General features: G+C 34.2%; 1 protein-coding gene across 1 annotated transcript in view; it reads left to right on the top strand.

The window, feature by feature from the left end:
• LOC135954476 (supervillin-like) overlaps positions 1 to 17,483 on the top strand; it is a 364,594-nt gene that overhangs the window by 107,927 nt on the left and 239,184 nt on the right. Inside the window, exon 7 of the mRNA XM_065504655.1 lies at positions 2,089 to 4,192. Within this exon, the coding sequence (XP_065360727.1) occupies positions 2,089 to 4,192 (2,104 nt within the window). The remainder of the gene's footprint in view (positions 1 to 2,088; positions 4,193 to 17,483) is intronic.

Below are 17,483 nucleotides of genomic sequence, written 5' to 3'. Positions count from 1 at the left end.
TTTCGTTCCGGCCCCAAATGACAGGTTTTTCGTTACTGATCGGTGCCGTTTCGTTCCCAATTTTCGTTGCCGATTTCTGAAATGAACTTTTTTTCGGTGCAAATGTATGGAATTTCGTGTTCGGTGCCGATTACGGTGTATGCGGATACGTAGCTTAACGGAATTCCGGTACAATTTCAATTATAGTCGATCAGAGAGTGGATTGCACAACATATTCCAAGGGTTATATTTGAATCCACTTACCACTTTAAATATTGGAAAATTAAAGTTGAATTAATATACAGTCCTTTGTCCCACAACCAAGTTTCATAGTGTCAACTCAACAATCCCCATGAGGTCTCAATAATTATTTCCTGAGACTTCATTTTCATTGCAGCAACAACTTTCCTCATCAGTTTTGACCTATATATATATATAATGTCCTGTTGTTCCTATTGGGAACAAAGGGCCACAACGAATCTATTCCATTCGATTCGGTTCGATGATAGTTGTTTTACTTCTTCTCTCCAGCTTAGATCACTACGGCTGACTTCGATGTTCAGTTGCCGACGCCATGTGTGTAACGGTGAGCCTACTCTTCGTGTCCTACCCTGTGGGTTCCAGTCAATGGCAATTTTAGCTGTGTCATCTGAAGGCCTGCGCAGCGTGTGACCAATCCAGCGCCATTTGCGGTTCAAGATATCAATATGGACTGGCCGCTGATGTTTTGTCTCCAGAGTGTTACATATGGTGTTAGGCCAGAAAACTTTTAATATTCTTCGAAGACATCTATTAACAAACACTTGTAGGGAGTTTACGTCGTGTTCTGTCGTATTCCACGTCTCGCATGCATAGAGGAGCACAGACTTGACACAGTTCTTAAAAGTTATCTCGAATCTCGATGTTGCGTAGATGTAGGCAATTTATATAAGTACGACCTATTGTATTAGACAATGGCATATTTTCGTTGGAACAATTGGAAATAGCATTGCCAATTAACAGCTTTGCAATAACTCGAAAAGTCACAATTTTTTTATAGTCAACTTTAAAGTCTTCAGAATTAAACTTTGTCGACGCCAGAGCTAATGCATAACTTGACGCGTTTTAGCGTTCAATAATCCAGACGACTGATATCCAATTTCATATTTAAGACCACTAGTTAAGGTGAAACTTCAATGAAAAAAGTTGAGAGTGATCAAATCAGTGATTGTTTTTTGAGGCACTGTCTACCATTTGACAGCTTTATGGTAATAACGAGTTTTACTTACATTCGTGTTGTATACATCTGCATTGTCGGTCCCTGGTGGCTATGAGTCCCCACCACTGATTTAAGTCATAGAATATTTTAATATAATTGCTTACACATTTCATGCAAAACTTGATATTCTTAAACATTAAACCTTCTCATTTTCAATACTGTACAACCATAATATACCTCCGAATCTTGTTTATAAGTACATAAACTATAACTTTTATTCCCTTCCAAAACCGCACACTTTTTCAAATAAGTATGTATGGTTTACTCTTTTGTTTTATCACCCATAATTAGCATGACATATCAACATTTAACTCTTATAGACAACAACTCCAAATCATTAAGTATTTAGTGGGTGTTTCATAAGAGATTCCACTTCACAAGCAAATTAAAATTTAAATGAATTTCGGTTTTGCTTGAGTGCTCGTGATTACTTAAGCATAAAAATGCAATTGAAGAATTCCAAAAAAAACAAATCATGCACCTTTTTTTCTTTCTCTAACCAGCAAAATCTGCATAATTTCCAAACAACAAATTTAGTCTTAAGACACAAGCCCGTAGAAGAACTCTAATCATAGCTGGCCATTATTTAAATGGAATATTTACAAATTCAAGCAATTGATATTAAAACTAAATTAAAACATTTACATTTACAATCATTCACTTTGAAAAATACCAAAGATCATCATTTTGTAGTACTAACCCAGAAGATTTGTGTAAAATATGTTTGTTTTCAATGTGATTTTAAAGAGATTTTCAATGCACGTATGTTATGAGTTTTTTGTTAAATGATTAAATACATTTTCTCTAGAAAGAAAACTATATTTTATTAATCCGTTTCTTTTATTTTATAGATGACTCTGCCATGCGTAGAAGACGTCGCCGTGAAATGGGCATGTCCCGTCCCTTGGTGCCCAATGATGATGCCTCTCTAAAGGCCTTGATTTCACCCCAAAAGACACGTGTGCCATCTCCCACAAAACCAGCCATACGCAATGATTTATCTTATCACATGGAAATGGCCAGAAGAGGTTTAGATTTGGCCACCACTTCGGAGCGTCGTAGAGCTCAGACAGCCAGCCCGAAAAATGCCAAAGACAGTCCGTCCCCTAAATCCTCTAATCCACCCTCCAGAATTAGTAAACGTAGTGATACTGTGGCCATAGGTGAATTGCGCAAGGAACGTTCCTCAGAGGTAAATCGCAAACTAAATGAACGTACCCGCACTGGTTTGGAAGAAATAATGAAAATTGTAGAGAATGTAAGTGATGGCTCAACAAATTCGACAAATGCTATTACCGGTTTAACCCAGACCATGAATCGTTTGAGAGCCAGCCAAGAAAGAGAACGGGAAACCGAAGCAGAATCTCTTAATTTACCCTCTACTAAGGCTGAGGAGCAACGCAGACCATCACCCGTAAAACATGCCACATTTTTGCAAGAGGAATGTATTTACTATGAACCGGATCCTTTAGAACATATCGAAATGTCCAATGGCGAAGCAGAGCATTTAAAGGGTGGCGGCATGTTGCGTTCTTTGCGTATGCTCAAGGCCAAGAGCATAGAGAGGGAAACTGCGGCATTTGAACCAGCCAAACTCTCGCCCATTTTAAGACGCAAAAGTACTGATTGTCCCCCCATTTCATTAATGCAAGGTATCACGGCTTCAGCCACACCAAATCATATTGTATCGATACTCAAGAAAAAGGATCATCTGTCGGCGGGAGAGTCAAGTTCTGCATCTAGTAATGCCTCGCCTGTAACCTTTTCGTCCAGTGTCATGGATACTCCCTCGAAACATAAACGAGCTGGTATACTCAAAAAACGTTCATCTTTAGATGAATCGCGTTATTATTCACGCTCTCATTCTCCAGATGAACGCAGCATTTTGATCAAATCAGCTCGTCGCAACTCTCTCGAAGAAGTAGCTAATGGCAGTTCGTCGTCCTCCTCTGCTCAAGGTGCAGGTCATCATGGCATACTAAAGCAAAGCAGTTATGACAGCTCTAAAAGTGATGGCTGTCCTTCTGCCACCAGAGAACCTATGCAACCTCAAAGTATACTCAAGAAAAAAGACTCCACATCCACCCCCTCAGATGGAGGAGACCATGCTCCTAAACATGTATCGATCTCACAAGCTGTGATTTTAGCAGCAGCCGAACTCTCAGCTGCTGTTGAAACTGGAGACAAGTTTCCAACTGATGACAACTACACACCCAGTAATGAAGAATACGATATCAAACCCATACTCAAATTAGATTCTTTTGCGGGTGATGAGTCGGTTAAACCACCTAAACCGATTCTAAAGAAGAAATCTTCCGGCGACTCGGATGAATATGAAATAAAACCAATTCTAAAGACTTCACGTAAATCGAGCAGAGAAGAATTTGATTTCGATCCCTACTCCGATGGCGAAAGCCAACAAGAACCCCAGGTTAGGCCCATACTTAAAACCGATTCGCCCTCTAAACGACGCTCGTTGGGCGAACCCGACAGTAGTAGTATGAAGCAGGAGACTGAACAGCGTGAAACTCTATCACCCTTCCAACTCAAAAGACGTACACGTTCCCTGGAACGTCATGATCAAGCACCTGTGATCGATTTAGCTGCTGCTCTCAATGCAATTGCTACCTCACAAGATCTGCCCTGTGAATTGGTTTCCTCATTGACCAACTCCACGGCCGGCTCAAATATATCAGTAGCTGAACGTATAAAATCTGTTGAAAAGTTCCTTGCCAATCAAAGTGGCGTACGATCATCACCTGGTGAAAATGTGCCAGCAAGTGCTGAGGCTGCTTCAGCTGTAAATACATCTTGGGAATCGCCACTACAAAATGATCCGAATAGCTCAAGTAATGCAGCGGGTGGTGTTAAAATTTTAAAACCCAGTGTCATTAGACGTGATCTCTATAAGGATAGATTTAAAACTCAGCCGGTAACCAGTGATGAAAAGAATTTGTAAGTACCTATTATATTATTTAATTAATTTATTATGTATTTTTTGAAAAGTTGGCTCATATGAATATTTGCAAAAAAATTTCTCATTGTAATGCATACTTTTTTCAAATTGCTATTTCAGCAATGATATCAATTTCTTTTTAGGTTAGGTTAGGTTACGTGGGTTGCTCGCAAGTTAGCGAGTTCACTCGGAGGCCTTGCGGCCCATTGTGGTACCCTTAGAAGTACTATTCCCTTATGCTGAAAATGTCACACATAAAGTGAGAATAGTTTCCCTCCCTAGTTTCGTCTATTATGTGATTTCTGTGGTCCCTATGGGAACCAGCCGGTACTTCTAATAAACCCAATCATATTCACTAGTGACACATCCCTGAGACAGTCCAGATCATGGAAAAGAGCTCTACCAAGATGTAGTAGTCTATGCTCTTGTAAGGCTGGGCATTCACATAGAAGGTGCTGTACCGATTCCTCCTCCTCTTCATCTAAACAACTTCTACAATAGCCATAACGTGGGTAACCCATACGTTCCGACATATGTCCAATCATGCAGTGCCCAGTAATTATACCCGTGAGAAGTCTAATCGAATTCCTACTAAGAGACAAAAGAGTCTTAGTTCTATCCTCTGTCAGATTGGGCCAGAGCATTCTGGATATTCTACAAGTGATGATATTTGACCACCTGAGTTCCGTCTCGCTCAAAGCCCATTCATCTATCAATTTTGATACTGTCACCAAGGGAGTGTGAATATCCCTTTGCGCAAGAGATACGTCCAGGGACGACCCGTTGGTTGCGCACTCATCAGATACTTCATTTCCCCGGATGCCCGCATGTCCTGGAACCCATATCAACTCCACGTGATGTTGTGTCAGTTGTGCCAGTGATTTGATACAATTGAGAAGACATTTCGACCTAATCACGTTGGAGTTAAGAGCCTTGATTGATGCCAGGCTGTCCAAGTAGATATGTATGGTCGAATTTTCGAGATTCAGTTCCCGGATTCTTCTCGCGGCTGTATCAATAGCATAAATCTCTGCCTGGAAAACCGTGCAGGTATCGGGTAATCGAAGAGACATCAAAAGGTCCAGCTCATCTGAGAAGATTCCCGAGCCCGTGCCTCTTTCTGTCTTTGAACCATCAGTATAGATTGAGATCACGTCATCTCTTAGGACAGAGTTCGCGGCCCAATCATCCCTTGTCGGTATTCTGATCCTAAATGTTCTATCAAAATTCGGTGTGGGTATTATATAATCCGTTTCCCTCCCTATGATTGGCCTGCCTATCTTTTGTAGGATGGTGCCATGACCAATACGATCGTGCTTCAGTCCGCTCGACTGTTTGAGTCGTAGAGCAGACTTAGCAGAAATGCATTTGATATATATATCAAGGGGAGTTATATTTAGCATCGTCTCTAGACTGGCCTGAGGTGTGGAATTCATAGAGCCAGTAATTGCAAGACATGCTAATCTTTGTACCTTGTTTAGAATAGAGAGGTGAGTCTTAGTGTCCACCACTCTCCACCAAACAAGAGCCCCATAGGTCAAAATAGGTCTTATGACCGCGGTGTACATCCAGTGTACAATGTATGGTTTAAGACCCCATCTCTTCCCAAAGGTTTTCTTGCATATATAGAAGGCACATAATGCCTTCTTCATTCGACTCTCAGCATTACGTTTCCACGAGAGCTTAGAGTCCAAAATTACGCCAAGATATTTGGCTTCGCTTGAAAACTTCAGAAAAGTACCATCCAGTCGTGGAGGTTTAAATTCTGGAGTTTTATATCTCCTGGTGAAAAGAACCAGTTCGGTTTTGGCAGGGTTAACACCCAAACCGTTTTCCTTGGCCCATGATAGCAGAACGCTGAGCGCTGATTCCATGAGTTCACTTATTGTGGGAAGAAACTTCCCTTGAATAAGAAGCACAACGTCGTCAGCATATGCGACTACTTTGGTACCTATCCTACTGAGCCTGAAAAGGATTTTATTTACGACAAGATTCCACAGAAGTGGAGAGATGACCCCACCTTGTGGTGTGCCTCTTGTCACAACTTTCCTTGTCCTACCAATACCCATATTAGAGTTAATGGCCCTGCTCCTAAGCATATTTTCTGTCCAATTCCTTATCCGCTGATCAACACATAAGTCACCCAGTGCATCAACTATTGCGGATATGTTCACATTATTAAACGCACCCTCTATATCCAAGAAAGATGCCATAACATATTCCTTCTTGTCAAGTGTCCCCTCTATAGTTCCGACAACGTCATGCAAGGCTGTCTCCACCGACCTGCCTTTAAGGTATGCGTGCTGTGCCCTACAGAAATTATCAGGGGAGAGGATGTTCCTGACGTGGATATCGACCAATCTTTCCAGTGTTTTCAATAAAAACGATGACAGACTGATCGGTCTATAGTCCTTTGCGGTACTGTGGTTTACCTTTCCCGCTTTGGGGATAAATACCACTGTAACCTCTCTCCATTCTTTAGGGATGTATCCTGTTTCCAGGCTGTACCTAAATATCATTATAAGCCATGGCATGATGGTTGAAATCGATTTTTGGAGTAACGCTGGGAATATGCCATCTGGCCCTGGTGATTTATAGGGCTTAAAAGATGACACCGCCCACGAGATTTTCTCCACGCTAACAATGGATCTAACTAATTCACTTATGTGGATTTGAGAAGCTGCAAGATGCTCCGAAGCGGATACCTCATTTTCATCATCCCTGCAACCCGGAAAGTGTGTCTCCATTAGCAGTTCCAAAGTTTCGATACTACTTTCAGTAAAGTTACCATCCGGTTTCATCAGGAATCCAGGCGTACCAGGATCCTTGGATAGTACCTTTCGTAGACGCGATGCCTCCGTGGTATTCTCCAGTTCCCCACATAAACGCTCCCAAGATTCCCTCTTTGCCCGTCTGGTTTCCCTCTTGAAAGTGTTGAAGCTTTGACGATAATCGTCCCAGCTTAACAAGTCTTGGTCCCTCTTCGCCTTATTAAAAAATTTTCTACATTCCTTTCTTAGCTGCATTAGTCTAGGATTCCACCATGGTTGCCGGAATTTCCTAGGTCCCTGCCGCTCCCTACACGAAGCATAGTAGGCTTCCCTTAATGACCTGGATAGAAAATCCACCGAGTCGTCCAAGTCCCGTGTACCATTTAATCTATCCATTGCTGGATGTGGTATGGTGTCACTAAGATTACAGAATTTGACCCAGTCGGTTTTCCTAGGATTTCTAAAGGGTTTTTCCCTATCCAGTGTAAGCTGTATCGTAAACACTATCCTGTGGTGATCGGAGAATGAGCACTCGAGTGAAACTCTCCAATCAAGAATTCTAACTAAGTCAGTGTTCCCTACCAAGGTAATATCAATGACCTGCTCCCTGATCCTATTGAAGAACGTTGGTATATTACCCCTATTGCAAACACTTAGGTTAGTAGATAGAAGGTATTGAAGTAAACACTCACCCCTGTCATTTATATCCGAGCTCCCCCACAGAGTATGATGGGCATTAGCATCACATCCTATGATGAGATCATGGCCCCTTGTGTTATTACTTGTGTAATTTCTTTTTAAATTACATAAAAAAGTTCTTTAATGGTAGTAATATCGCACTTGTTCTACAATACTGTTTAACTCAAAATTTTTAAAAATTCACTTTTTGCAAGAAATCAACTGACAACATCAATATCTACTGTAAAAATTTCAACGTATTCCGATTACTCTTTAATCTCGAAAACCACATTTGAGACCATTTACGTGATAATTAGTGACTACCTTGTATCAACAAAAAGGTATTAAGGGTCCTCATGTAAACGCTTAAAAGCCTCGCAAACTGTGCAATCTGTGCATTTTTACACTCTCGCAAATGAAATGTCAAAAAATGTATGGAAATTCGTTTGCACAACTCCGATAAGTTTGCGCGACAATTTAGACTCGCAAACTTGAATTTATTGTGCATTTGATGAATCAGCTGCTTTTGTTTACTTTTATTTATAAGAAATAAAAATCAAATAAAATATAAAAATTGTGTGCATGTGAAAATTGTGTAACTTTGGAACAGAATGATTGTATTAAATGACATTGTGTATGAAAACATTAACCAACAGCTAGAACATAAACAAAGTCCTCCAATCTATATATACCACCGTTTGTTCCAAAGATTTAACTTTCATTCAACATTTTAAAATTAAAATTTATACAATTTGAAAAAAAATTATTAAAGCTTTTGTTGAATTTATGTATTTTTATTTGACAAATATAAATTTTCTGTATAAACTTGCACAAAATTGAAAAGGTGGGTTCATGAAACATGTCGCGCAAATTTGCCCATTTGCACAAATGGGAAACTTAAGCGTTTAAATGAGTACCCTTATTATTTTGAGTTAGTACAAAAATTTAAATAGAAATACATCGTATATTTTCATAAAAAAATTTATTATTTTGAATTGAGCCTTTATTCGAGTTAAAAATAATCAAATTGTTTTATTTAAATTTGGTTGTATTTTGAGTTGATACTGTTTTGTTGATAAAATAATACAAAAAAATATCGAGAAGATCCAGAAAAATGGTAGTAACTCAAAAAATAGATTTATTTTGCAATAATTGCAAAAATTTTAAAGAAAACAATGTAAATATATTTTCAAACGGAATTTGCTTACTATGATGTATTCGGATTTTCAAATTCTCTTAAAATGTAATCACAAACCGTTTTTGTCCTCTACACAAAATTTTAAAATTTTGAGTTAATACAGTATTCTTGAACGAATGCGATATATTGTGACATCGAGTGAAAATTGTTGCTTTAGTGATTATATCCAGCCCTTAGCGCCAAATTATCGTAAGCGACAAAACACAAATTTTACAGGAGAATTATTTTGAAATTTATACATAAAATTAAAAATGTTATGATGCGATATAATATAATTTCGTTCAAGCTATTTGTCTATTTTTCAAAAATGGAAATTTTTAGTTTTTTGGCTATAATATCCATACCAGGGTCGGAGTTATCGGAACCCTTTACAAAATAATTAAAAGCATATTGGGCCATCTAAAATCGGTTACTATATTTTGATATCGAATATGAGATTTGAGAATTTTTGCGCTAAATTTTAATTTTACATAAAAAATAGGTGTTTTTTTAATGGTCAGGTGGTCCCCTCGGTAAGAAAAATGTTTAATTTTTTTTTTTTAATTAAAATATTTTATGAAAATTTAGCTTTCAGAAAGTATAAATTCCTTATACATCCTTTTAGAAATTTTTTCCGATAACTTAAAAAGAAAAAAAATATTTTTTCCCCAAAAATTAGCGAAAAATCGGCTTTTTAAAATTTTTTAAATTAAAATGCATATAACTTTGGACTTAGTCATTTTTTTTAAACAGTTCTTTTTCTATTTTACACATATACATATATGTTGTTAGTCTAATGAAAGAAAACTGGAGAAAATCGGAAAATATTTGGATACGCTGTTATCAAAAAACTGGAGTAAGTTGGGTAAAAATGTTGAAAATTTAATTTTCAAATGCGAATATCTCCTAAGCTATAAGAGATTATTGATAGCAACGACTAGGTTTCGAGGTAGCGCTCGATGAAAAGATTTTATATGTGTAATTATTTTGAAATCGGAACACAAATGAAGAAATAGGATCGTTTTAAAAATGTAACATACCCGAGGAGTCCTACTTTGAGGAGCCTTGGTGGCGACCCTGGTGGGCCCATGAGGTCCACGTTCAGAACTTAAACTCGACAACTCTTCTTCCTTTCTCATGTGAAATTTCATTCAAACCAATCTAACCATTTAGAAGTTATAGATTTATTTCCCTCTTTTTTTCTATACTACTATGTGTCGTTTACGATAAAAGTCGTTTACTGTAAAATGTAAACATTGACTTACGATAAAATCTTACCCCCTATAATTTTGAAGTTATTAACAATTTTGATATTCTGTGAACGCTAAAACATCAGGCGGTCCATAACATTTTAATTTTTGTTAAAAAAAAAATTTTTGAAAATGTCGCTTACGATAATTTGTATATCGTTAGCTTAGTGAGCAAAAGCGTTAAGACCACTTTTTATAAAAATTTAGATTTTAAAACAAAACGTTACAATAAGTAAAATTTATTTTTTTTTGTTCTTTTAGTAAAATTGTTTTATGCTAAATTCCCAATTTTTAATTTGATAAATTCACTGAAATTTATTGTTCGGGGATAAGCTAGTTCCTATGCGCATTTCACTGGTTGCTTAGGCCAGATCATCAGGAAACCTTTTCCCAAAAGGCTTTAGAAAAACTAAAGATATTATACAAATACAACTATAGAGTGTTTGAGAATTACAGACACTCAAGCTTTATTTGTAAAAATATCGCTAAGCTGTGCAAATGAGTCAGAATCGAAATGTTTTGCGAATAAATCTGTCATGTAGCAAAGTACATATTCATGTTTATTTTATTTGTTGAAGACTGTTTCCAAAGACCCCTCAGTAGCGGCGCTATGGGGTCTCAAAATATCTCTTATATATTCTAATAATATCGCCATCTGTTAGTTATATAACAAATAAGAAAACAGTATGAAAAAGTTTAATTGTTAAAAAGAAAATCGTTTTGAAGTTGAAAATTGAAAATCCTGATTTTTCGTATTTTTTGACCCAAAATTGCTATTACTCTTTGCTTTTAAAATTCTTTCGAATAGTTTTCATACAAATTTGTTCAAATTATTTTTCTTTCGTCATCGTGAAACAGGCCATTTATATTTTTTATAAAATTACATATATTAACAAGAATAGGCCCTTCCGAATTTTACCTATTTTTTTAGAAAATTTTAAATTAAAGCAAAATAAATTCCAAATCATTAAAATTATTTTTTTATGGGCCAATTCCAAAAAATTCAAAGATGGGATTTTTTGTTTGTTTTTCGGGAAATTTCGGAATTTGCTTTTCCTAAATCGTATATTTGTTTTCAGCTTTACATTATATTTATGTGTTCACCGATTTCACAATTTTGTTCTAAATAGACAGTATTTTTGAAATATTGGAAAAAAATTTAAAAAAATACATTAAGAAAATTTAAAAAATTTTAAGTTTTATGATTTTTGCCCATTGGGACAACATTTGGTCCGAGGCTGGTATAAAGCTTGTATGGCATATTAAAAACATAATAATGTATAGTGGTGGCGTTGTTCGGAGAACGTCTCTCATTCAGATTGAAACAAATTTAAACTTGGATTTGTTCGGAACATTATACATGATTCCAAATGAAATTGAGAATTTCAATATGAAATTTAGAAAATTCCAAACGAAATTGAGAAATTCAATTTGAAACTGAGAAAATTTTGAAAAATCCAAATGAAATTGAGAATTTTAATTTGAAATTGAGAAAATTACAGTTAATTCCAAATGAAATTGAGAATTTCAATATGAAATTGAGAAAATTCCAAATGAAATTGAGAAATTCAATTTGAAACTAAGAAAATTTGAAAAATCAAAATGAAATTGAGAATTTCAGTTTGAAATTGAGAAGATTCCAGTTGAAATTCTAAATTTCATTCGGAATTTTTGCAATATAAAATCGATATTCTGAATTTCATTCTGAATCTTTTTTAATTTTAAATTCCTGCGTTTATTTGCTGTACAATTTCAGCCTTTAATTCGCGGGAAAACAAAAATGTATTTCTTGTACTGTCCCTACAAATTATTCTATCTTCTGGAGTGGTCTTTCGTGCCCTAGGCTTCCTGGGTAGGATTTCAAAACTTTTTTTCGATAGCCGACATTAACTGTTTTTCATACGGATAACACCGCACAATTAACTCCCTAATTTTTGGATTTGTTTATGTCGGCATGCGATCTTGGTTTGTTTCAGGAAATGTATGGACCAAATTTCTAGACTTTTGCTCGGATAGGACAAATTTTATGCGAAAAAATCGATTTGGAATGCATGGGCGATATGCGGTGGGCATGGCCGATTTTAATAAAACTTAGCATGCGTTCTTCCTTTGTTTCAGAAAATGTATGTCCAAAGTTTCTTGACTTTTTCTTGGATATGAAAAATTGTATGCGAAAAAATCGATTTAGATTGTATGGGCGTTGGGCGATGGTCGTGAACGATTTTGATAAAATTAAATTTTTTCTTAATTTAGTCCATATAATTGCCAAAATTCAATGGATTTCATATCTAAAAACCCTTTCACAAAGGACATTTTCATTTTCCACTGTTAAGCACTAAAACATACAATCAAAGATCACAAACTAATTATTTTTGTTTAATACATACCCTTTAATTAAAATGTAATCGCAAATCTTATTAAAAAATTAAATATTTAATTTTTTGCTGTCAACAAAATTGCTCTTGAAAAAAGCATAAAAATAGTTACTGCACTTGCTGAAACATGTGTTAAATATGAATGCTTACAGCTGTGCGAATATTAGGAACAAAAAAAAATCCGTTGAGGTTTAAATTTTCCAAAAAATAAAAAAAGTTTGCCGAATTCTGAGTTTTAAAATTTTGCTAAAGCGACGCTAGATTGGGTATTTCGGCCATGCACTGCCTATAATGGGTTAAATTTGGAGTACACAGGTTTTTTATGTTGAAATAATTTCTGTTTTAATATCTTGAAATCTATGCATCTCAATATTTCTGCAATAATCAACTTTAAATTCACCTATTTTAGAACTCGTACAAAATAATGATATGAATTTTTGTTCGTGATATCCGAAAGTGCAGTGTTTAAACAAAAGAGTTAATTTTTGTGATATTTCAAAAATACTGCATATTTGGCAAAAATTGTGAAATCGAATAAAACATAAATATGAGGAATATAGAAAAAAGGCTGCAATGCTTATTACTTTCTTGAACTTATCTTATTATGCCATCTAGTTACATTTAATAAATGCTTGTGATTAGTCAATATGCCAACACCAAATCTACTTTTAAACAATATAAATCAATGATGAAAAACCAGCGGTTGAAGCAATGACATCAATATCCATTGAATAATTAATTTTAAAGCATATTTCAGGCAGGCCGATCTTATATCTACCCCATTTGGATATTTCCACGTGATTGACATATTTGGCGATTGTTCATTATGAAAAATCCACGTTTGTAATTTCATTTTAATTGGGACCCTATGAAGCATATATATTAGGGTGATCGGCCCGGTTTTTAATAACCGGTTATAACCGGGTTTTTTTGCTAAGGCCGGTTTCGGCTTTTGTGAAAAGCTCAAATTTCGAATATCGAAGAAACCGGGGTTTTATAAAAAAAAAAATCGTTATACTCCAAAGAATTTAAACTGTGTTTTACTTATTTCTAAAAGATTATTTTACCTTCATAAGGTCTTCAAATTTACTGATGTTAACAATCTTCGGGTCAAATTTGACCCATATAGAAAATAGATTTTTTTTTAAAAAAACCTAACGTAGTTGTTGGCATTTGAAATTAAATTAAAGTCATAAAATTTCAAAAATATCAACCACTCATTTTTCAAAAAAATGCAATTTTAATTTCAAAATGGGTAACATTTTACCTGAAGACCTTATGAAGGATAAGAAAAATAGTAGTTCAGCAAGTATGATAAAATGAGGCAGTTATATATTAGTGCTACCAAAGCTCTGAAAAAATGTAACATAAGTGTACATAACAAAAGACCTTAAGTCCAAACAAGTTTATAGATATTTTTTTGTCAATTTGTTTTTCTAAAAACCTAACATAGTTATTGACATTTGAAATGAAATAAAATTCATAAAATATCAAAAATATCAACCACTCACATTTAGAAAAAATTAAATATTAATTTCAAAATGGGTCAAATTTGAACCAAAGACCTTGTGATGGATAAAAGAAGTAATCAAAATTGTTTTTATCACTATTATTTCAATAAATAAAACTTTTTTTCTTCTTATTTCTTGGCGTTTTAATATTTTTCCAAAAAACCGGTTAACCGGTTATTACAAAAGAACCGAAACCGAAACCGGTTTATATTAAATTGCAATTTTTCGAAGAAACCGAAAACCGGTTTCTAAAAAATGTCGAAGAATCGATCACCCTAATATATATTCTGGATCTTTATAAATATCGGGGGCGACTTTCCAATGCCACCAAATAATTTGATTCATACATCAATATATCCACTATATTATTATATCTGGATTACTATATCATTAATATAGACAATCAGCCCAATTATGAATAAAAATTCCACGGGAGTTTTTCCCCTTTTTCTCATTTTTCCTATACAAATTCAATGGGAAAAAACTCCCGCGGAATTTTGTATGCATAATTGGGCTGAATATGGATATCTATAGATAAAGACCATTCCAATGACGTATATAGATCAGACCTACAATTGGTCAAAATCGGGAATGATAAGAGTTTAATGCCGAATATAGCTTTACACTTGTTTTGTTTAAGACTTATTAATGTACAAATTTTCAGTTGATAAATAATTGAAAATGTGTTTCAATATAAATTTTTAATATGTCTGATGCATGAGTCTGATCAATTACAGCGCGCTGCAGCGGAATGACAGCATCCGGTTTCTTGTTTATAAATTAAAGTTAAATATTAACTTAACAGTATCTATTATAAAATTACCATATAAAAACTGTAACAAAATGATTCTACTATCTCGAATAGTAGAGTGTAAAAATAACTTTAACAAATAACATCGTTCAATAAATCCAACAGATGTTCAATATATCCGTATCATTAAATCATTTAATATGCATCATCTACAAGAAAAAACTCTACAATACATTATAAATAACTTTAAAGCAACAACAAAATAATTCTTTAAAAAAATAAAAATCAACCAAAATACACACCAAAATTATCCATACAAATCTTAAAGAAGACAATTTTTTTCACACTTTTGGCTTTTAGCCAAGAAAATTTATTTTACGTGTCTAGCTGCTGCTTATACATACACAAGTCGTTGAGTCTTGTAATGCGCCAAAAAGGAAACAAATCTAGAAAATAAGACACACAAAAAAAAAGTCCCATAAAAAAGAATCTTTAAAATGCATTTTTAGTCTAGAAAATATATTTCAATTTAATGAAACAAACAAAATATTTACTTAGATGCAGCAGTATTTATAAATAAAATACGTGCAGCATACATGTTCCAAAAATTCAAATTTAAGCTAAAGAATTTTCCGTTTGAAAGATGAAGCGTGAAGCGAAAGTATCTCTGAGATATTGTAATATTTAAATAACAATATTTGGAATTTAAAATTGAATAGTGTAAAAAGAAAAGGGCCTAGAAATGAAAATGTGTTAAAGAAATGAATGCATTTTTATATTTTAATTATCTTTTATAGGAGTATTTTGCTTGTTTTATGTTTGTCTCCAATTAAATTTATAAGTTTATTGCCTTTTTGTGTTGTGACGCCAATTTCATGTTAAAAATAAGAATTTTTATGTTTTGTTCCCTATTATAGGGCATTTCTATTTATGGTTAAATACGCTTGTGTATTTTTAAAATCTTTAATAGATTTATTAGATTTTGTATTTGAATAGAGGCAACTATAGTTTTTTATGTTAATTTCAAGAGCTAAACCAATAAATGCTAAATTTAAACAAACCGGAAGAATGTCATTGTGTCGCCGTAAGTGACAGAGGGTTAGTCAAAATGTATAATTTTTTTGTTGAGAACAAAACATTTTTTTTTTTTGAAAAGATGTATTTTAAAGGAAATTAATTAAAAATATTGTGATTTTTAGTATCAAATTAATTTTCAAGGTTTTCAAATAGTTTACTGCTAAATTTGTAAGCATATTTCAGCTAATTTTTTGCTGGCCTGGCGAACTAGTTCAATTCGGTGAAATTTCTCCAGCATGTTAGCCAAGACTTAATTCATGGATAACGAAAATTAATTAAAAATATTGTGATTTTTAGTATCAAATTAATTTTCAAGGTTTCCAAATAGTTTACTGCTAAATTGTTATTTGTGTCTTGAGATTGGCAACACAAGTGTAAATTCGTTAAATTTGACATCAAATTATAGCGACTAGGGCAAGATAGTATATTAAATAGTAAATAATATAAAAGAGTAACGTTACTGACTTACTGACTGATTCATCATCGCACAGCCCAAACGGCTGAAGCTAGAATCACGAAATTTTAACTGTGGGTTCCTCCCTCCCCAAAACGATCCAATAAGAAGGGATTTTTGGAAATTCGAACGTTTAGGGGGTAAAAAAGGGTAAAAACGGGTAAATTCGGTAACCTTATATCTTCAAAACTAATAAAGATACAAAAAAACTTAAAATAGCATGTTACTCCATTTAAAAAATAAGCTGACAGGTGTTTCGTACTTTTTGGAAATTCAAACGTACTTTTTTTGCACCCTATGTATCTTTTAAACCAATAAACATAGAAACAAATTTTAAATCGTATTCTTTAATTAACAAAAAATAAAAATTATAAGTTTGGTACTTTTTGCAAATTCGATAAAAGGGATAAAAATTAAGGGATAAAAATTGTGTTTATTTTTGGTACTTTTTCACAAAATATGTTTTTCTATAATTTGACATAGACATACGAATATTTTATTATGAGCTCGCACCACGATACAGAAATTTATTTGAATTAAATTTTACCAAAGCAAAGGTACCAAAAAGGGGATACAATCGGGAAAACACATTTTATTGAAATTATTAAGCCAGTTTTGATAATTTTTTAACATTGGTTCCTGGATTCGTACAAAAATTAACTAACAGGGTGTTATTTGGAACTCGAGTGCCAAGGTGTATATTGGGCCAAATCCGGGTAAACAGTTTGGTACTTTTTTTAAAACATATTTTTTCTTGGGCACATAAACACAGATTTTAATATTTTGAGACATGTCTGTAGCATAAACAATTTTGGCAAAATGGAATATTTTTAAAGTTCGAACTTGATTGTTTCAAGGAAGAAAAGGGAAATTGGCACTTTTCTCCTAATGGTACTTTTTTAATATTTTAAATTATTTCACTTATCGACATTAAAGTTAGCTGAGTGAAGTTTGTGTTAGGAATAGGGTACAATATTTAGGTACGAAAATGTGAGAACTGAACTATAGGTACTTTTTTATTCATCTAATGGTACTTTTTGAATTTTATATGACAATGGACTTAGAAACATGAAATGAAGCATATATGGTCCTAAGTGAGTGTGAATTTTAGGGGTAGACTTTTTGGTACTTTTTCTTTAATCGAATGGTACTTTTTGTATTTTCTTCACCAATGAACCTAGAAACATGAAATAAAGCTTACATGGGCCAGAGTGGGTGGGAATCCACAAGTGTCTGCTTTTTGGTA

This window comes from Calliphora vicina, chromosome 3, assembly GCF_958450345.1.
Source record: "Calliphora vicina chromosome 3, idCalVici1.1, whole genome shotgun sequence".
Classification (NCBI taxonomy): Eukaryota; Metazoa; Arthropoda; class Insecta; order Diptera; family Calliphoridae; genus Calliphora; species Calliphora vicina.
The sequence above is the reverse complement of the archived record's forward strand: the minus strand, read 5'-3'. Positions and strand labels throughout refer to the sequence as shown.